The sequence below is a fragment of the Fistularia commersonii genome, chromosome 17, assembly GCF_037954325.1.
Source record: "Fistularia commersonii isolate RoL2024-O1a breed Wild chromosome 17, RoL_Fcom_v1.0, whole genome shotgun sequence".
Classification (NCBI taxonomy): domain Eukaryota; kingdom Metazoa; phylum Chordata; class Actinopteri; order Syngnathiformes; family Fistulariidae; genus Fistularia; species Fistularia commersonii.
In genome coordinates this window covers 1761871-1783781 of record NC_141300.1, presented here as the reverse complement: position 1 = coordinate 1783781, position 21911 = coordinate 1761871, and the positions used below count along the sequence as shown (strand labels likewise).

The 21911-nt window shown below is 54.9% G+C and overlaps 1 protein-coding gene across 14 annotated transcripts in view; it reads left to right on the top strand.

Annotated features, from left to right (window-relative positions):
* The first annotated feature begins 435 nt into the window (after window positions 1-435).
* Window positions 436-21911, top strand: part of tjp1b (tight junction protein 1b) — a 49791-nt gene continuing 28315 nt past the window's right edge. For 10 of the 14 annotated variants that reach the window (XM_086162826.1, XM_086162821.1, XM_086162819.1 and 7 more), the window contains exons 1-3: window positions 436-987; window positions 1266-1377; window positions 11273-11414. In XM_086162826.1, the coding sequence (XP_086018952.1) occupies window positions 531-987; window positions 1266-1377; window positions 11273-11414 (711 nt within the window). In that variant the 5' untranslated portion in view covers window positions 436-530. Of the gene's footprint in view, window positions 988-1265; window positions 1378-7085; window positions 7203-11272; window positions 11415-18338; window positions 18512-21911 lie in introns of those variants that run through there. The other 4 variants (XM_086162831.1, XM_086162830.1, XM_086162828.1 and 1 more) reach the window with 3 other exon arrangements.

Below are 21911 nucleotides of genomic sequence, written 5' to 3'. Positions count from 1 at the left end.
GGTCGCTCGGATCTGCGGGGCTTCACAAACGTACAGATCCCCCCCCCTCGAATCAAAACGCCCTCGCTCCTTCCCGCGTATGCTAATATCTTCCCCAACGTGGGTCAGTGCACGTGACAGAAGGTCCTGCTGCTGCTGGAAGGAGGTGTCACATTGACCAGGAGACAAAAAGGGCTGGTGGTGGGGGTTGGGGTGGGTTCCCCCATGCAAGCCCACCATATTGTTCTCCATCAAGCTTCTCCTGGTGTGCAGAGGGGCCTCCAGGGTTGAGGTACCACCACCTCCTCGTCGACGACGACGTCTTCATGGAAGAGATGTCTCCTCCAGGAAGGATGTCTGCGGTGTCTGCAGAGAGGTGAGCCGTTTGCCCGGGGTATTTAAGAGGCCGCTAATCTTCTTAGCCCGGGTAAATACCCCGAGAAGAACCGGCCCCTGCAGATTGTCTCCTCCCGCCCCAGATAGGAAGCTCACACCACAACAAGGCCGAGCTCCAGGAAACATGCGTCCGGCGGGCCGGGCCGGCGTGAAGCATGCGCCTCCATTCCCTCGGGCTCCGCGCTGACAGGGCGGCGCGGGAAGTTCTAGCGGGCCTCCTCGGCGCCAAGATGTTTGGCAGCGGCACCAAGAGGTGGTTCGTGCGGCGGCAGAAGCAGCAGCAGCATCAACAGCAGCAGCAGCAGCAACGCCTCGGCAGGAGAACCTGCGCCAGGACCAAGAGGAGATGGGCGGCCAGGATCCTCAAGCAGCACCGGCAGCGGCTCCTGGACGAGCTGGACGTCAACAGCGTGCTGCCCTATCTGGTCTACGACAAGGTCTTCTCCCTCGGCGAGTACAAGGAGATCGTGGGCCAGGAGTCCAGCAGCAAGCGGGCGGAGGTGTTCCTGGACCATCTGTCGTCCAAAGGCCCGGCCGCCTTCTGCTCCTTCTGCTCCGTCCTGGAAGAGGTGTGCCCCCACCTGCTCACCTGCTTTCTGCTGGATGGAGAAGGTACACACACACACACACACCATCACCACCAAACATGGAGGTTCTGGGTTCTTGTAGAAGCGCTCCTGGAGGGCAGGGTGGCGGCGGAGGGCTAAGCCGGCGTCGCAGACGAAGAGCTGGCAAAAAATAGCCTCTTAAAGCGGGCGGCTGAGGGGATTATCCAGCCTGGACGCTCCTCAGATGCCTCCTGGAGCAGATGGTCTGGAGGGGGCCGCCTGCGGGAGCAGTGGGCCCCACTTCCCGACGTCCAGGCTGATTCTCTCACTCTGCTTCCACAGATGGCGCCGCGGGGCGGGGCAAGAAAGGGGGGGTACCGGCGCCCCCCAATAGCCCGGCGGAGCCCCCCCAGGCACCCCCACCCGTCTACACCGACCCCCTGTTTGACTCCAGGTAAGACAATGGCTATGTGTGCGTGCATGTGTGTGTGTGTGTGTGTGTGTGTGTGGTCTGATGACCTTCATCTCACACTCTTGTTCTGCTGCACTTCATTATCGCCTCTAAACGTGGGGGCGGCGAAAAATAGATAAGATCCCCAGGGGGGTCGCAGACTTCTCAGGTCTGGATCCGGCAGGAAGTAGATGGTTGTGGAAGAAGTTTGAGTTTCTGCAGGAAGTCGGTGCTCCTACGGGAAGTAGAAACTCCTGCAGGAAGTCAGTGTTTCTTCAGGAAGTTGATGTTTCTAAAGCAAATTTGAGTTTCTGCAGGAAGTCGATGTTCCTGCAGGAAGTATTTGTTCCTGCAGGAAGTAGATGTTTCTAAAGGAAGTCCATGTTCCTAAAGGAGCTCCAGGTTCCTACAGGAAATAGATCTTCCTACAGGAAGTAGAAGCTCGTGCGGAAGTCTCTGTTTTTGCAGAGACTCCGTGTTTCTTCAGAAAGTTGGTGTTTCTAAAGCAAGTTTGAGTTTCTGCAGGAAGTAGATGTTCCTACAGGAAGTTGATGTTCCTTCAGGAAGTATTTGTTCCTGCAGGAAGTAGAAGTTTCTAAAGGAAGTCCATGTTCCTAAAGGAGCTCCAGGTTCCTACAGGAAATGGATCTTCCTACAGGAAGTAGAAGCTCGTGCGGAAGTCTCTGTTTTTGCAGAGACTCCGTGTTTCTTCAGGAAGTTGGTGTTTTTAAAGCAAGTTTGAGTTTCTGCAGTAAGCAGGTGTTCCTGCTGGAAGTCTGAGTTCCTCAGACGTTCTTGAAGGACCTGATCTAAAATGACACCATGATCACTGCACAACACTTCTTCTTCAGTCCTCCTCCGGACTGTCGGGTGCAAATGTGGTCAGCAGATCTCACGAAGCCCGGTAGAAGACGATCCGCCGTGCATGGACTTCTATGTTCTGCTGGTGGCAGCAGAGGGGGAGTCTGCTGGAATACAACACTTATGTGTTCACCGAGGAGAAGGTGGAGGAGGAGGAAGAGGAGGCACGTGATACGCGGAGCGTGAGCGAGCGTCCGCCTTCCCCCTGGCGCCAATGCGTCATGAATGAGTGATGGTGTCTTTCTGGGTGTGTGTGTGTGTGTGTGTGTGCGTGCATACCCCTGGAGAACAGCCCGGGCCCAGCTGAAGCAGCGTGTGTGTGTGTGTGTGTGGCCTGGGTGGAGGTTCGCTTGGTTGCGGTGCCAGAAGTGACTGGACAGGCGAGCTGATGTGCTCCCTAGACCGTTAAGGAGGCCTCTTTAGTGTATGACAGCTAAGTCAGCATGGAGACAGCTATCCCAGTGGTCTGGCCCTGAGCGCGACACACACACACACACACACACACACACACACACAAGATCAGGCTGCCATGTGAACACACCAACACATACGACACATACAGCAAGAATGGTCACGGATGCATCACAGGGGACAGCGGCTGCTAGCAAGGCGACGTAAGTCCACATATTTGTGATTCGGTGACGGGGAGTTTACGTGAAGAAGTGCAGGCGTGCTCGATGGTCCTCAGACGCTCAGCAGAGCTCCGGGAGGGGGATGGTCTTAGACGTTCCCTTAAATTAGCCGCGTTCACCTGTTATCACACGCTTACACAGCCAGAGCCCAGGCAGATGAGCTTGACTGCATGTGTGCGGAGAAGATAATGTGTTTATTCAGCGTCAGGGGAAGTAGGACAGACGCTGCCTGGAGTCCCAGAGTCTTCACAGTTGCCCCCCCCCCCCCCCGTCCCCCCCAACAAACCCTGAACCCTTCCTCCCTCCTCTTCCGCCCCCTTCCTGCATCTCTGCTGCTCGTCCTGCCGACTCCCAAGAAAATGACCGGGGGTGGTGGTGAACCCTGCTGGAACCACAACCAGAACCATTCCTGAGGAGGAGAAACAAAAAGCCTGATAGAATTATTACTCCCATCGCGAGTGTGTGTGTGTGTGTGTGTGGCCTTATATGTCGACACGAGGCCGCGGCGGTGATGTAAGTCAACGTGGCTCCGTCCATAAGTGGAGAAAACGGCAGGTCAAGGAGGAGGAGGAGGAGAGATTAGCCGAAGCTTCTCCGTGCCGATGACTCACCTCACAGCACATGGAGAAAATGCACTGCGACAGTCCGCCCGTGTGTGCGCGCGTGTGTGTGTGTGTGTGTGTGTGTGTGTGTGTGTGTTCATCTTGGCGCAGTGCATTCACGTGAAGAGGACTTTTCTCCATGAACTTCCTCTTGTTTGGTGCAAAACTAATAAATCATGGCGGCGGCAGGGCAGCGGATGGCGGGTGCTTTCAGGGCGGCAGTCCAGCGGCGTCTCCTGCGAGGAGGCTGGCGCTCCAGAAGCAGGCAGCGGGGAGGAGGAAGGACGGCAGGAAGAAGGACGGCGCCGTCTGTCCTATTTACCGGGGAAAAGTACTTCAGCCTCTTTTCGCGTGTGTGTGTGTGTGTGTGTGTGTGTCAGTGTGTGCGAGTGTGTCGTATCCCGATGAAAAAATGGGGGTGAGCGGAGAGTTCACATGTCGGAGAGGTAATGATTGGCCAGGCTGAGCAGTCGCCGTGGAGATGCAGAAGCAAGGGGGGGGGGTTGTGCTGCAGTGGAGTGTGCATGTTCGTGCAGCGGCCTCCTCTGCAGCACAACCGCTGACCCACTGCTGCTTTTCAACGCTCCCCCACTGACACACTGCTGCCGGTTCCAGTGCATGCACCTCATTATGGTTTCCACCGGGGAGGTGGCGAGGGGGGCGGCGCCATCCTTCCCCTGAAGGTTTCTCCAGAGGTAACCGTGCGCCAGCAGGAAGCGTGCTGACATTTTTCAAGCCCGGGTTGCATCCAGCCGTAAGGCGGCGGAGCCAGCTCTTTGCACGCACTCGGTACCACGGTCTGACTCGGATTTATTGTGATTGTTTTAAAGATGGCAGGGGGGGGGCTGTGATCACTGAGGTGATGCCTGACCTTCACACATGGAGAGCACACTTCACCTCTGAGGCTGCTCGATGTGTGCTGGGTTGAAGGACATCTCCTCAGCATCTACATCTGGTTAAGTGTGTGAGCGGCAACCCGTCTGCGCTTTCTGCCCGCTGGGGAGAAGATGGTTGTCAATCCGACTGCAATATGGGCTAACTCTGGCTAATACCGCTAGCATTGTCTCCGCAAACAAAGATATGAGTGGACACGGACACACTATTCTCCGTTAGCATCAGGCAAGCACACTTACAAAAACTGGGAACTCTGGTAACCTCCCGGTAAAACACCCTAGTACGCGCTAGTACACCCACTGGTAGCTCCCTGGTATGCTACTGTTACACCCCCTGGTAACTCCCTAGTATGACCTGGTACACCCACTGGTAACTCTCTAGTACAACAACTGGCAACTCCCTCGTACACCCATTGATAACACCATTGTATACTACTAGTTCACCTACTGGTAGCTCTCCCTAGTATGCTAACTTGTACATCCCTTGGTATACTCCCTGGTGCACAACCCCTGGTGCATCCTCTGATAGCTCCCTAGGACACCCATGGTAACTCCCTCGTATGTCCCCGGTATACCCCTGGTGCATCCCCTGATACAAACTTGGTTCACACCCTGGTACATTCCCTGGCAAAACCTGAGTACATCCTCTGATGTATCCCCTGGTACACTCCTTGTACTACCCCAGTACACGTCTTGTTCACCTCTGGTACACTCCTTGTACTACCCCAGTACACGTCTTGTTCACCTCTGGTACACTCCTTGTACTACCCCAGTACATGTCTTGTTCACCTCTGGAACACTCCTTGTACTACCCCAGTACACGTCTTGTTCACCTCTGGAACACTCCTTGTACTACCCCAGTACATGTCTTGTTCACCTCTGGAACACTCCTTGCACTACCCCAGTACACGTCTTGTTCACGTCTGGTACACACCTGGTGCACCCCCTGGTATAGCTCTCACAGAGGTCTGAGCCAGGCTGCAGAACCACTGGAGCTACCTCTTTAGACACAGAAGGAGCTCCAGGCGGTCAGAAAGTCGTGGGATCAGCTGGTTAGTCTCCACTTTGATTGACACTTCTGAAGGTCAAAGGTTACTGTGGTTGTGAAACTTTGACTCTTGACAGTAATTGTGAGTGTTTCAAGGAGTTGTGACAGGAAGTGAAGTGGAAAGGCCCCGCGGCGCCGCTCCGGAAGCCTCGCCCTCTTTGCACGTTCCTCGTTTCACCACCATTCTCGATTCACTGGCCGCGGATGTGACCTGACGGCTTCTCTACAGTCGTATTCTCCTCCTGTGGAGGAGTCAAGGCGGGGGGGGGGGGGGGGGGGGGCTTGTGCACGTCTCTGGCAGGCAAGAACCTTCTCCAGAAGACCAGGAGAAGCAGGAGGAGGAGATGTGGTATCATTTCCCCGCTTCCATCGGCCATGATGTTTCATCAAGAAGATAACGGATCCCGCTCCCGTCGGCCATCTTTGTTTCAAGTTGATGGTCCTCAGTGGAGAGACGGAGGGGGAGAGGGAGGAGAGTGAAGGTCTTTGCACATGGATGAGCTCAAGTACATTAGGCTGCATGCTCACACACACACACACATGCCCATATATGTATGTGGATGCATGCCTGCACACACACACACACAAAGTGTGACAGTGAAAGAACCCAGGATCTTTATTTGGCCGAGCAGAAGTGAAAGGTTCCTTGTGAGGATCTTCAGATGTTTCGTCTCAAGTCAGAAACCCACTGACAGCGGAATCCATTCTCCACCACCAACATCACCACCTTCACTGTAACTGTCACCAACATCACCACCAGCATCACCTTCACCACCAACGCCACCACCTTCATCAGCATCTCAGCCGCCCTCCAGTAGCAGCCGCTTCCTTGGACCTTCTCTGGACCTCAGAACGCCCGTGATCTTTGGACGACGGTCTTCACGTTCCCTCTTCCAAGCCAGGATTGTGGTTCGCCATGGACACTGAGAATCTTCTAACACCTCCTGCAGGAAGAAGACGGAGCCATCTGCTGTCAGCTTTGACCGCCGCGGCGGGAACGCGGAGCGGGAAGCAGCTGATTGGGGGATTATTTCCCGCCACCGTTTCCACTTCCGGGTTCACGTGTTCACGCTCATCCTCTGATGCTGCAACTGAGCAACCCCTCCACCCCCTCCCCTATGAATACACTGACTGTACACACACACACACACTCGCTCTCTCCGCTACCTCACACACACATACACACACACGCCTGGACGCTGCAGCGTTTTTTAAGATCCCCGACCCCGGAGAGGAGGGACGGAGGCGGGCGGAGGACGCGGCGGCGGCGGCGGTGCTGGAGGAGGAGGAGGAAGAGGAGGAGGAAGAAGAAGAAGAAGAAGAAGAAGAGGAGGAGGAGGAGGAGGAGGAGGAGGAGGAGGAGGAAGAGGAGGCGTCATGTCCACATCCTGACCGCGTCCAAACAAAACAAACCCCCGGGAGCGGACGAAGACCGGAGCTCCTCCGCCGCGGAGACATGTCCCCCGGCGGGCCGCCTCCCCCCGCCGCGCTCCGCGGGGACGCGCCCCTCCGTCACTCCTCCGGCGCTGGAAATGGCGCTGCGACGCTGAGCGCGGAAGACGCAGCGGCGGCGGCGGTGGCGGCGGCGGCGGCCCGGGAGTGAAGAAGAACCGTCCGATCACCTGCGCCCTCCCCTCCCCACCCCCTTCCCTCTACTCCGGTCCCGGTCCCGGTTCCGGATCGGACCCGGAACCATGGTGAACTACCAGAAATACATCACGGTGATGCAGCTGGCGCTGGGGGTGACCGCGTCCAACAAGGAGCACTGCCTCCCGCCCAGGAAGAGGATGTGGTGAGTAGGAACCGCGGTGATGGTGGAGATGATGATGATGATGATGCTGATGAACAAGATGCTGCTGCTGATGATGATGATGGTGATGATGAGGGCGATGCAGGATGAGAGAAAAGAGACATAACCCCCCCCCCCCCCCCCCACACACACACACACCGAGCCTCCGCAGCCGGTCTGCACCATGTTAGAACCACCTCGACCATGAACCCCCCCCTTCCATACCTCCATCTCCTCCACCTCTATCTCCTCCACCCCCCCTCCATCTTCACTTCCCTGAAGTTGAATGGATGATGTCATTGCCTCGTCTTTTGTCTCCGTTCATTCAAACTTAGTGTGCGCACGACCGCCGGCGTGCACGGCGTGCCGCTGTCCATCATCCGGCATGCACCCCCCCACCCTCCACCTCGATAACCCCCCCCCACCACCACCACCCTACTGTAATCAACCATAAAATCACTTCCTGTGCAGCAGCTTCCTCCGTGTGTGTCCACACACACGCCAGCTTTGTGTTTACTTCGACACCCCTTATTTTGAGATACCCCCCTTACTTAGGGCCCGCCCAAGCAGATTACCCCCGGATTAAATCCCCTCCCAATGCAAAGACCCTTAATGAGGCTCTCAGACAGTGCCCCCCCCCTCCATGCACCTCCATATCATCTTAATGAAGTGGGGCTCCTTTAGGTCCCCCCCCCCCACACACACACCCTGAAAGTATCTCAAAGTCCATTTCATCTCAGGAGACACCTCTGCTCTAATTATGCTCCTTAGTCATCCTCTGCCCCCTCAGGAGAAGATGGTGGGGACCTTGTTTTGATGTTGGTCCTCAAGTGGATCTCCTTAGAAGCCCCCCCGCCGCCACCCCTGCAGAGAGGATGAATTATTGATGGTTCCATAGCAGCTGTGACTTCGCTGGAAATTTCATTTGTCTTGAATGGAAAGGGGGTGCAGGTGGGGGTGGGGGGGGGTGTCATTGCACCCCCCCCTTTCAACCCCTGCACCCCCCACCTACTCCAGTGGACTGTCAGGTGCTTGTGGGTGGGGTGTCCTGGGTCCGAGGCCTGTGATTGGTCGGTTCTGCACGCCGAAGTGTTGTTCATTACACTATTATAGTATTGAATAGCGCTGCTGATACGCACACACACTCCAGAGCAGCGTGTGTGTGTGTGTGTGTGTGTGTGTGTGTGTGTTTGTGTGTGTGTGTGTGTGTGTGTGTGTTGATGTTAGCAGTGGTGTAGAGACAAACGCCATTTTTCACTATGGTTGCCGTGGAGACGTAGCCCCCCCCCCACATGTCCATCCTGAACCGCCACAAGTGAAATCATGAAGCAGGGGATATGTGTGTGTGTGTGTGTGTGTGTGTGTGTGTGTGTGTGTGTGTGTGTGTGTGTGTGTGTGTGTGTGTGAGTCCTGGTGTTTTGTTATGTAACATCTGAACGAGGAGAAGGTCCTCTGGCGTCCCCCCCCCTTGTGTACACACACACACGCACACACACACACACACACACACACACACACACGCCGCAGGTTCTGGGTGTGTTGTGAACCCACCGCTTCTGTGATTCTGGGTGGAGCATCCAGATTAAGGCACTAATCCCTCTGAGGAGAGAAAGGCATCAGAACCGGGTCCGAAGCGCCGCGCCGCTAATCCCAAACTGGCTAGGCTAGGACAGGCATCTGACCTTTGACCTCAGCGTCAGTCCCGAGGACGCTTGTGACCTCCTGCCCGGATTCCGAGCGGCTCCCAATGTGGTTTTTCCTGCAAAGCGGGAAGCGGCGGTGCCCCCTCGCCACCGCCGCTGCGGTGCGGTTTTTAAGTCCCCTATTTTTAAATCTTTACGTAATTTGGACGCTAATTCCATCCCCACTCTGGTCAAACGCTCAGAGCCGCTCATCTTGCAGCGAGCGGCACCCAGATTACGGCCGGACGCCTGGTGCGCCGCGCATGTCACGGCTTGCACAGAAAATTAGCAGCAGCGGCGGCGGAGCCTCGCTTGCCTGTAGCCGGCATGGGTGGGGGGGGGGGGGGGTGCTCGCTAAATTAGGATTAGTCATCTGCAAACAGCTGTTCCCTCCCGCCTCCAGCCTCACAGCCCACACACACACACACACACACACACACACACACACACACACACACACACACTCATACACAGATTAGCATTAACCTGCCGTGAAGACCTCGCACTGTTGAGGAGCTCCAGGGTTCAGACAACAAGTCCACCTCGTTCTTGAAGGATATGACTCCCAACAGTGTGTGTGTGTGTGTGTGTGTGTGTGTGTGTCTGTCTGTGTGTGTGTGTGTTTCAAAGATTCTCCTTGTTAAGTCTGATATTAGCTTTGGCCAAGATGGAGGTGTGTGTGTGTGTGTGTGTGTCTGTGTGTGTGTAGGGGGCTGCGTCTCCTATTGACCTGCTGATCAAGCAAGAGCTGTTACTGCTGGAGCTAATTGTCAGTGATGGCTTCTGGAGGCCTGGTGTGTGTGTGTGTGTGTGCGCGCGCTCCTCCCTTTGAAGCCACTTCGCTGATCCCCATCTCCAGACAGATCTTCTTTTTCTCCTCCTGAACCGCTCACCTCTTGCATCCCTTCCTGTCATGAAGAAGTGTGTTCCACATGGAGGAGAAGTAACCGAGAGTACCTTCTCTCACTGGTCCTCCTCACAGCTCTGCTCCTGGAGGAGGGAGAGGACGAACAGACTCTCCTCCTGCTTCTGCTCTTCATTGTTCTGCAGGGTCTCCAGCAGTGGTCTTCCTCCTCCTGGGCCGAGGTTCTTCAGAGCGAGGTTGTTTTCTTTAACGGCCTTCGGAGGAGCCGGCGCCTCTGAACCGCTATTATTGGTTGTCAGGTTTTATGGCCGAGTAGAAAGATGATGAGCATTGTATCGCTGTAAGTTATTGGTCGCCATGGACACCACAGATATCCCATAATGGGAAGCTCTGGTGCGAGTACATCACAGAGGTTCTCCATGTTCTCTGTCTTCCTCCATCGATCTCTGGAGTAGGTGTGGACGAGGATGCTTGAACGTCTCCATATGACTTACAGCTGACCCGTCGGGGTAAAACTCTGCCTCTCAACCCTGTGTGCCACGTAATTGGCCGGCGTTCTTCTTGCTGTCGCCATGGTAACCTAGCTAAAGCTGTGAAGGGGTTGTCCATCTTTATGAAGAGATAGTTCCAGGTGATTAGCATAACTTAGCCTCTGCTGGTCGGTGGCCGTGGGCTGTTTTAGAAGACATCCATGATGAGGAGATGCTTGGAGGTCTTCTGCTCCTCAGCTGCTTCTCCAAGGTTCTCTCCACATTTTCCTCTGGGGTTCATGAGGGCCGAACTGTCCTCAGCTCTGTGAATGGTTGGCTGTCTCCGTCTGTGAGGGTTTGATTGACAGGTGACCATCCAGGTTAAACCCCGCCCTTTCACCCCTGTGACAGCTGGGATTGGCTGCGGCTCTCACTGCTCTATGTGCAGCAGCAGCACACACAAAAGACGGATGGATGGATGGATGGATGGATGGATGGATGGATGGATGGATGGATGGACGGATGGATGAAATATCCAGGAGCTGTTTCCCTCACCCATCTGAAACGGATGGTGCTCAGATGGATGGATGGATGGATGCATGGATGAATGCATGAATTGATGGACAGATGAATTGATGGATGCATAAATAGATTGATGGATTGATAAATTGATGGATGGGTGGATGAATTAATGGATGAATGCATAAATTGATGGATGGATGGATGAATGAATTGATGGACAGATGGTTGGAATAATGGATGGATGAATGCATGAATTGACGGAAGGATGAATGCATGAATGGATAGATGGATGTGTGAATTGTTGGATGGAAGAATGGATGGATGAATGGATGGATGGATGAATTGCCTCCCCCCATAGGGTCTGTGTGACATCCAATCCCATAATAGCCTAGTGTAAATGCCATGCTGTCCAGCAGGGACTCTGGCCTTTAGAGAGGCGGGGGGGCTTTCCCGCTTCTAACACTGTATGTGTGTGTGTGTGTGTGTGTGTGTGTGTGTGTGTGTGTGTGTGTGTGTGTGTGTGTGTTTCTCCAGGATCCACCCCAGCCCCACCGCCGGCTCCATCACAGCGGCGTCCTCCGCCAGCACGGTCCAGGGCAAGCCGTCGCTGCGCCGCATCAAGGGCCGCATCCACAGGAGCAAGAGCCTGGACAGCATCGACCTTCTGGACTCCAACGTGAGTAACATCCGCCTCATCGCCAAACCCCTCGATGTCTCCAGAATGTCGAGAACCTCGGCGGCCTCAAATTAGAACCGGTGAGAAGGTTTCTTGGTGCTCCACGCTCTCCTGCGGGTTCTCTCGTGGTTCTTCAGTCCAAAAACATGTTCGCAGAAGGTGTAGATGAGAGGGTGAATGCTTGTGATTGACAGCCGACTCGCACAATTTAAGCCCTGCCTCTTGGTCGCTCCTCTGGCCCTGGAGGTTTGAGAGGATTTCAAAATAAAAGGCCTCCAGAAACCACCTGGAGCTGCAGGACCACGTCCTGAGAACAAACTGGCTGATGAAAGCAGATCTTCTGAGGATCTGGGGTGGAACAGAAGCTCCAACATCTGGAAGCCAGCAGTCAGAGGTCTCAGGAGCTTCTTCCAAGTTGGTCAATCCTGTCTCGAAGTTTCAGAAGATCACTGCTTCATACACAGTGAATATGAATATAGGCATATGTGTGTGTGTGTGTGTGTGTGTGTGTGTACATGCATGCGCACATTTTCTCACACACCTTCTAATATCACTATGAACTCAGGAGTGCAATGACACACACACATTCAAACACACACACACACACACACACACACACACACACACACGCACACACACACACACACAAACACACATCCCCACATGTACCCTGCTCTGTAAGGTGCGGTGTGTGATCTTCCAGAGGAGACCAGGGCTGTCAGGACTGAACCCTGTTTCCCTGTTCTTGTTCTGTGTGTGTGTGTGTGTGTGTGTGTGTGTGTGTGTGTGTGTGTGTGTGTGTGTGCGTGCGTGCGTGAGAGTGTGAGTGTGAGTGTGTGAGGCAGGTGGTTTTATTAAAACACAGTGAGCATTATCTGACACTGTCCTAAAAAGAAGCCCCTCATCTTAATCTGTCAGAATACCTCTCTCTCTCACACACACACACACACACACACACACACGCACACACACACACACACACACACACACACACACACACACACACACACACACACACACACACTTCCTGTCCTCCTTACACCCTGCTTGTGTTCCGTGTGTGTCGGGAGAGAAAAGATGCTGATGCACAGCAGCGGACCTGGTGGACGCGGGGCTCCATGGGGGGGCACGTGCACGCCCCCTCGTGCACTTGGGTGTGCACGTGGGCCCAGAGTGAAGTAATCAATAGTGGTTTAAGACTTTGTTGAAATCGATCGTTTTCTTTTTGATTGCTGTCTGGCTGATCTTGGGGGGGGGGGGGTCTCCAGCAGGTCCAGGTTCGTAGGTTCTTCTCAGGAGACCTTCTCAGAACACACACACCATTGCAGGCAGCGGTGTGTTTGAACACACACACGTGTCAGATGGAGTGATTCTGGAAATGCAGATGATCTTCATCCTGTAAACAGAAGAGCATCATCTCAGGATCTCCTCCTTCTCCTCCTCCTCCTCCAATTCATCCTCCTCCTTCTTCACCTCCTCTTCCTCCTCCCCTCCTCCAGCTCAGCTCTGCTCAGGTGGCTCTTTGTTTTTCTGCCGGCGTTCGTAGCGGTCTGGGCTTTTTTTTTTTTTCTCTTCAAAGATTTGTTTTCGATGCAGCTCGTTCCTGCAGCCTCAGCGGCTCGGTGTGGCGTGGAGAGCGTTGGGGGTGTTGGGGTGCGTCGGGGGAGCGTTTGCTGCAGGGCACGTGGGCAGGTGTGTCAGCAGCTCAGCCACGAAGAAAAGGGGCTATTAAATTAATGACCCGGCATCAGTCACCCGCCGGGCAGGAGCGCGGCATCCTGCAAAGGATGGAGGATGTCGGCCATGTTGGCTCACAGGCTGGAGAGAAGACCCCCACACACACACACACACACACACACACATACATACTGAACCACCACTACACAAAAAAGTCCTCACATAAGCACTTATTCCCTGCTCAGTCTTCAAGGAAAGTGCTGCAGATGCATTTGCGATGAGCGAGGCTGCAGCTCAACGATCCAATCTGCATATCGGCGGTGGGGTTGGCGGTGGGGGGGGGGGGTTGGTTCTCACGTGATGACGGCCGGGGAGCCCAACCCTGGGGGGGAGGGGCTGTGCGGGAGATTTACCGCTGCTAGCGCTGGAGAAGGGGGGTGATTTTCTGGAGGTGAGACGGTTCTGTTATGTAAGGAGTCAGAAGGATGGGAGGGTTGTCCTGTAGGTGCCAGGAAGGTGTGTGTGTGTGTGTGTGTGTGTGTGCGTGTGGGTTGTGGGGGGGGCTGGTCATGCGTGATGCATGCGAAGGTTGCGTGTGCGAACCGGCGGGCCCCTCCGTGCAGGGCATGGCAGATGTTGCTCCTGGGGGCCCGTGGTCGCCTCCTCCGCCGGGACATATGGCGGGCCACCGCGGGCGCTGGCGGCCGGTGTCCGGTCTGGTCGCACCGGTGGGTTCCAACCCGGCTGTGTGACAGGAAGGGGCGAGGGGGCGGAAGAAATAGTTTTTACGACCGAAGCGGCGTCTCCCTTCTTTGACAAATCACTGGAAGGGAGCGCTTCAGACCCGCGTAAATCCAAAACCCGCATGATTTATCCAGGAGGCCGCCGATAAGCGCCATCAGCCACCGTGGATTAAACGGCTAAAGCCAAAATCACACACGGCCCAAAACACATCTATTAATATCGCGCTAACTGCCCCCACCTCGTCGCCTCTGAGGGTTTTCTCGAGGGGGACCGCGCTACGGCGCCTGGCGGCGGGGTCGGGCCAAGGACGAGGTGGAGGCACGGTGTCACGCCGCCGAGGATTAAGATGGCGGCCGCGGGAAGGAAGTCAAGCGTGAAGAATGAAAGGCCATGAAGGTTGTCCTAAGACAACCTCATCAATCAGCCAGTTTGATGCTCGCCGCCGCGGACCCTCGGTAGATTACTCCATGTGTTGATTGATGATGGGGGGGTGAAAACACACACACACACACACACACACACACACACACACACACACACAAGGTGAGAAGGATGCACAACCTGCAGGCACAGGCTCCACGGTGCATACATAGGGTTATGTAAGCTGTGCGCTGTAAACCCCTGCAGTACGGGGCCCTGAAGCAGCCGGCGGTGGCTCATCGATCAGAAACCGATCAGAAACATCGATTTCTGGAGAGATCATCCGCTGGGAGCTGGTGAAGTTGAAAATGTAAAAGACCAGTATCCTGTTTGGCAATTTCAAAATAAGATGCGAGGGAGTGTGCGTCGCAGATTTGTGCGTGTGTGTCATCATGCACGCGTGTGTGCATCACCGTGCAATTCCGTCGGACACGCACGATTTGTGTGGCCGCCCAGAGAAACACCATATGCCGCCGAGGGCTCGGCGGCGTCCTGTCACGGCGCGCCGTGCGTGAAACTGCGATGACTCCCCGGCCGCGTCTTCCCGCGGCGGATCTCATGCGTCGGCGGCCAGCTGGGGCTCCAAACCGCGCGGAAACCGGTTTTTTCCTCCCTCCTCACGCTTGTTTTCACGCCACCGTTAGAAGAAGTCGCAGTGCATTTCCGCTCGCCTCGCCGGTCACGGTCACGGTCACGGACGGCGGGTGTTCGTCTGCAGCCCTGCAGAGGGCACAGTTCCACTGCCGAAACTGCAGGCGCGTACATGTTTGCAGGACAACCCCCTGCCACCCCCCCAGCAGCAGTTTGAACGGAAACTTCCATCTAAGTAACACGTCGGGTTAAATGTGACTTTCTATTAGAAATCCAGCTTCTGGTGCGGTGGAAAATCTTCTAACGTGACTCTCCTACCTGATAGAGAAATCCTGGTTCTCCTGAAAGGACACCCCTCTCCTCACCCCCAGACCACATTTAGTTGTTTTTGTCCCCCAACTGATTTCTAATTGCCACCCCCCTCCTCCTGGGAATGGGGGTGGCACACAAGCTGCTTCTTATGAATCCAGACCCAATTAGAGGTCCTTTAGATAGAAAAGGCGAGGCCGGGGGAAGCGGGGATGGGTTTTCTAAAACAATTTGGGTCCCCCATCTTCCTGGGTGGTTGGGTGTGGGGGGGCTGGTTTGCTGGTGGTTAATTCCTATTGGCGATCGATGACCCGTCACTGTTTACAGCTGTCTGCCGAGGCACAGCGGGATCGATCGGGATCCGGCGCTTTAAGAGCTTTTGGGTCCCGTTGTTGGGGGAGGGGGGGAGGGGGGGGGTCTGGTGTCGGGTCGGGGCCGCCGCTGCAAGCGGCGGTGCCGAAAGCGAAATCATTCAACTTAAAAAAAAAAAAAAAAAACCTCTCTGAAACACACATCCGCATTAACTGATTGGAATTGTTCATCTTTATTAGCATGGGCGCTCGCCGGCGGGGATAAACATACTTAGGTGATTGCTTCCCCCAGCCTCCGGACATGATGCCGTAGTTTGATTCACAGAGGATTTGGAGGGCCGCTGGCGGGGCGGGGGGGGGGGGGGTCACGTGATCCGAGGTCGCCCCCGCATCACCTGATACGTCTGAGCTCTCGGCTGCGGTTGGGATGGAGATTATAGGTTCATTTGGGGGATCCTGAATTATCTGGCGCTCCATCTGGGTGGGAGATGGGAATTTGTGCTCCGTCACTCTGCATCTGCAAGGCCGCTTGCAGGAGATGTGTATTGTCATTACGTTCGTAGTATCAGGAACATCTCCACCTGCTAGCAAACAGGGGTAAACACTTAGCGTAGCACGGAGATGCGCGGCTGCTGCTGCCCGGCGATTCCTCGCCGCTATCTGAATACCTGAATTCGAAGTGCGGGAATGCCGATTAGCTTTCCGAGTCAAACGTGGAGCACGGCAAGGAGATGCAATGTTGTATTGACAGCTGGCGCAGCTGTATAGCGCAGCTAATGAAATCAGATGTTTAACAGCTGGATGCGTAGCTCGCGGCGTCCGCCGTCACGTTCCCGGGCTAACCCGCGCTCCACCTCGCTGCCAAGGTCACGCTCGGCTCCCCTTGCTCACGGCCTGCGCCCCGAGCTTGACGGCGTGGGGATTACACCCATATCCTCTAATTAGAGCCTCGCCAGCAGAGACGGCGGTTCAAGATGGCGTCACACATTATCGCTCCGCCCGTTCCTCCCCAACCGCTGTCACGTCACCTGACCGCCGCAGTCATTACGGCCCGCAGATAGCCGCTTGCTGAGTCGGCGGTTCTCCTGACCCCCCTCAAACACACACACACACAGCCGAGAGGTGACTTGCGCTCTAAAAGCCCGACCTGCTGTGAATTTCTAATTTGCTTTTCCACTCGTGTGATTTTCTCCCTGCAGCCACGGTTTGCTCTCTGAGTGTGTGTTTGTGTGTGTGTGTGTGTGTGTGTGTGTGGGGGGCTGGGTATTTCTGTGGCACGGCATGTGAGCCCCCCCCCCCCACCATGCTGCAAATGCCGCCGTGGCTTTAACTTGAAGGGCTCGATACGAGGGAGACGCAGCTCCTGCGAAGCCTCTCCGGAAGACGTGAGCGCTTGTCCTCTCGATGTTTCACACAGAACCATCTAATCTCCTGCGGCGGTCAAAGGTCTGCGTGTTATCTCCACCAAGGAGACGCCTGGCAGAAGGCAGCCGGATCGGGTTTCCATTGCAACACGTCCCGCCTCCCCTCCGCGCCGTCCTCCTTCACAGGATATCCAAGAGACTGCCCTTGTTTTACCTCTTTCCTACGACCTTGGCCGACTCGCAGTCTTCGCCTCCTCCGCCCAACGCCACTCCTTCCCATCCTCCAATGAAATCCGAGCAGGTTCCCCCTGGTGTCGCCGGCGTTGCGGGACCTCTCTGGGTTCCTCTAGCTTTGCGTTCCGCAATAGGAAAAAAAAAAGGAGCGGGCGCAGAAGAAGAGAAGGCCCTTCGGCCTTTGCTGCAGTGCTCAATCTGGGCCCTGCCGTGGATTGATTAGATCTGGGTTCATCCCCGGGGAGCCGTGCCCTCTGCGTTCAGAACGACCTCGTGCAGCACGCCGTCGCCTGTCCCTGCAAGGAGCGTCGCAGGGCCCACTCCTTCCATGTGACATGTCCGCGCCGTCCAATCGGGAACCGGCGGTCGGTTTTGAATATGTGATTTATTGAGAAGATTCAATCTGCCTCCTCAGCCCCTGCGATGGCGAGCACCATTTGTGATGCGCCCAAGGTGAGGTCAAGCTGCTTCAGAGTTAAACTAGAAATCATGTTGGTGCACGGCAACGGTCCGCACCGAGATGTGCCTGGCGTGCAGGAGCCGTGGATAGAGATCATCTCTAGCCCCCTCCTCTGATAGCGCCGCCGCCGTGGCGACAATCCGCCCCGCTCAGCCTTTTTCTGCGCAGCGCTAATGCCCTGCCTATTTATAGCTGGCATAATGACCGGTCACCGATCCGTCGTCCGTCTGCAGGATGAATCCGTCATGCGTGGACGACGTAGGAGCATCTCGCTCCTTCTCTCCTCGCAGCCCTCGCCGAAAGCATTGGTCGTCCTAGTGGTGGAGTGGAATTTAGACGCGTTCTACAGAAGGCCCGCTTAGATGTCCCACGGCTTCCCTCTCGGATGTATTAGTCAGGCAGTTTGAAAGCACTTTGAAGATAAACCTTTATCTCATTCGGCTCAGCTCCGTCGGAGGAGCAGAGCAGTCAAACAAACCAGAGCCGATGCCGTTGCATCTTTATCGCGAACACACTTGAAAAAGTGCATTTTTCGTTTGAACTGGGGTCAAACCTGCAGCCACATGCACAGGGAGCCCGACGTGCATCCCACGCAGAGTGGATGCTCTCCCCCACGGAATGGCTGCGGCTGCGGCTGCGGCCTCCTCCTCCTCTTCCTCTTCCTCCTCCTTCCTCTGCATCCCTGCATCCCCCTCTCTCTCTCTCCCGTTCCCTCTTTCTCTCTCTCTCCCCCCCCCCCCCCGCGGATGCGGCCGAATGGTACATTCCAGGCGAAGCTGTCACTGTCGCCGCGGCGGTGGAAGCAGCCGAATCGCGCGGAGGAGGGGGGCGGAGAGGACGGGCTTCATCCACTGCCTGCCATTGCAGTGCGGCGGCCGCTGCTGCTCCGGAGCCACAGCGCCAGGATCCCACCAGATTTTATTTTTTAATTTCTCCCCGCCCCCTCCGCGAAAAGGCGAAGGTGAATGAGTCTTCCTCGATTAAGCCGTGAGTACGCGTTCCCGGCGCGGTAACTTAGCGACCTCTCGGCTAGCATACCGCATCCCGGCGGCTATGCTAGGAAGGCTAACCAGTTGAGGGGGGGCGTGCTAGCTTCATCTTCCCGATTGACGGGGGCTAACAGCGGGGTTCGGCGGGTCGCCGTCCGTGGGGCCGGTCTCGGCTCCCGGTGGTGTTCCGCGAAACGCCCCGCTGGTGAGCTGTCATCGCCGGGGGAGGGGGGGGGCGGGTTGCTACCGCGGCAAGTGCGCGGAGCGCTCCGGCGAGGGTTAGCATGGGAAGAGTTAGCCTAGCTCCGGGAACAAAATGTCGGCCGGCGAGGAGTTGATTTGACCAAAGGGGTATTAAGGAGGGGGGACAGATTTACGATGTGTCCGGTTTGAAGGTGCAGTAAGAGGGAGGTAATAAAGGGCAGCTGGAGGGGGGAAAATGACATCGGCGTTCAGAGTTGGTGGAGGGGGAGGAGGTCGGGGGGGGGAGGCGGTGGCGGCGGCGAAGTCTTGTTTTGATGACGGGACCGTGAAGCGAAGCCGAAGCGGGTCTCGGGCGAAGCTAGTTAGCACTTTGCTAAAGTTAGCATGCTAGCTGGTTAAACGCTTCCCCCGGTCGATCCGGGGGTTTGGGGAGGCAGGACCGGCTACCGGCGGTCTTTTCGTCCGGCAACGTCCCCCGAACTCGCCCGTGTCTGGCTTCGTGGCTCATCCGGCAGCCAAACCTTTGGACTCTCGGCTAACAACCTGTTGAGCATAGGTAGCTTGATTTTCATTTCTTTTCGGAGAAGTTGTTTCTCTGAACTGAGAGCCTCCCGGCCCTTTGGGGATGCGCTTCCCCGGGAGAAGCCTCCCGAGACCCGGCGGGCATGAACATGGTTTCCCGACATTAGCTTGGAGGAGCTAGTGGAAGAAATTATCCCCTTTACTGGACGGCTTCTCCAGTCCCTTTCTGGGTTTGTGCCCAAAGTACTCTTTCTCAAAGCCCATGTGTGTGACTTGGCAATGAAGGATGGGTTTCTTCTGCCGCTCAAAGTAAGGAGGGGCACACGGCAGATTTTTATATGAGCCCTGGGACGGGCACGTTGTACTGGGGGAGGCCCGGCACAAAGAGAATATCTACCCACTCAAGGGCAGCCGTGAATGTTGGACCTGTAAATCAAGTCACCCTGAGCTGTCAACGGAGCAGAAGTCATCTGAGTCATCACGGTTTCAGAAGGACAAACACGGTTAATTTTTTTGATGTTTTTTGTTGTTTTTTTTTACTCGCCCAAGTCAAATTTGACAACATTTGCAGGAGTCTATGACAGACAAAAACAACAGTGAGGTTGTGCGTGCTCTTTGTGTGTTCTCAGTGTGTTCCAGATGCAACACAACGCGCTTCGCTTCAATTAAAATTCACTTAATTTGTAGTTTGTCCGCAAATATTACAAGAATATATCATGTTCAAAACCGTGATCTTTATTTTGAATATCCACTAACAGGTGTGCGCATTCCTGAGCTCATTTAGTCATCGCTGGTGGAGGAGAGTTAAATTTACCGAGATATCGTTTCACCTCAAAAGAAAGGGTACACAAGGGCAGCGGTATGCTCTCACACCGGATGTTATTCTAGCTAGTGTGAGGCAGGCTCCAAGGGGCAGGATGGGAACTGAAGCATTTTATTTCCCACATTTCATGCACCGTGAATGCGTCGTGGGGGAAGTAGATTGAGAGGCGTGGTCGATAGCGAAAGGTGACTCATGTACGACACAGGCAAGTTTACAACTTCCCGGTAAACACTCGTGAAAGCTATAGTGTTAAACCCTGCGTTGCCATAGCGCGCTCGGCCACTCCGTGTTAAAAGCATAGACACGCCATTCAAACGGCGGTTCTGACTCCAATCATGCAGAAGCCCGATTGTGTAAATCAGGTCCGTCGTAAATCCGTAAATGGAAGCCGCGTGGAATCATTAGGATGTGGAGCCCTGCAGAATCCCACCAATCACACTCAATGTGAACTCCTTTTTTTATGATGCAGAAACATCTCTTATCTTCCCTCTTTTTTTTTTTGTTTAGTTTTTATCCGCGCCGCCGTCCTCTTTTCAGACGGTATGATGGAGGCGGAGTGCTGGGCCGAGGCCGGCTTATCAGCACATTCCTGCCCGCTGGTTCCTCGGTGTGGGGCACTGATAACTTCCACTGGGCTGATTGAGTGCAGAAGCCTGATTTCCTGCTTTGTGTGTTGAGGGGGGCTTTCAGCCGCTGGGTGTGATCTCCCCAGTCCAGCTGCAGCTGCAGGACCCTGAAATAGCCTCCTCTGACTCAGAACTACTATGGAAATTAGCTTAAAAAAAAAAAATTAAATCCACGGCTTAAATTGAATTAATTTTCCACCGTTCGGCGAGCACTGCGACAAGAAGTAATTCCTTGGCCTGATTTCTTTGTTTGAAAATAAATGACTCTCCTTCGAAATGTGGGAAAAAGTTGATAGTGTAATGCGGTCCATTATATTTACATTCTTAGTCCGTTCCAAACGGAGGGGAGCGTAATCCTCGAGACGTCAGGTTTAACATCCCATGCGTTGGATCTTGAGTATTTCATTTCTTACTCCAAACACCTTTTTAGTTCGGACATTTTTAAAATCACCGCGGCCGCTAAGTGTCAGCGTCAAGTTGAACCGCTCATCGGCCGGATTCTCCCGGATGAACTCGAAGACCGTTGGAGGGAAAAAAAAAGAAAGAAAAGGCCAGAGACCAGACCTTGATTGAGAGATGAGATTAGACTCGGTGACTCAGCCGTAGATTGAAGGTGAATCTTAATGCAGTCTTGTTTATTCGCTCCCGCATATTTTCCAACACCGGGTGGAACGGCGCTGCCTTTCAGAGCACGACGAGCAGCAGAAGCAGCTCTCTGACACTGTGGTATTTTCTTTATGTTGTCATTTGCGTTGCCTATTGTTTGGCGTTTTGGTGCCGACAGCAGAGCCATTGTGGTTGTGCAGTGACATGAGAGTTTTATTCAAATGAGCCAACTCAAAGCCACTAGTTGTTATTTTAGTGGATTTGTTGGTGTTGTTGTTTTGCAGTTGGTTTTTGAAAAGATCTCGTGACCTGGTTTTTGGCGCAGCTCTATCCGCTGCTCTGTTTACTTCTGAAAACATGATCCGAGTGCCGGAAACGTAGATGAACCTAGTCAACGTGACGCGTTTGCTGTCCGGCCCCACGCTTCCAAGCGCGTGGAGGTCCGTTGTCGCTGCCATAAATCGCCGGGGACGTGTCTTCGGGTCATCGGATCCCTGCGGCATCAGACGGCAGAAGGCGGCCATGTTGCTTACTCTGCTGCCTCAGCTTTGAAAACACGTTTAGCAGTGTCAACACAAGCCTGCTACCGCCACGAGCATCGGGCTGCTCAGCTATGA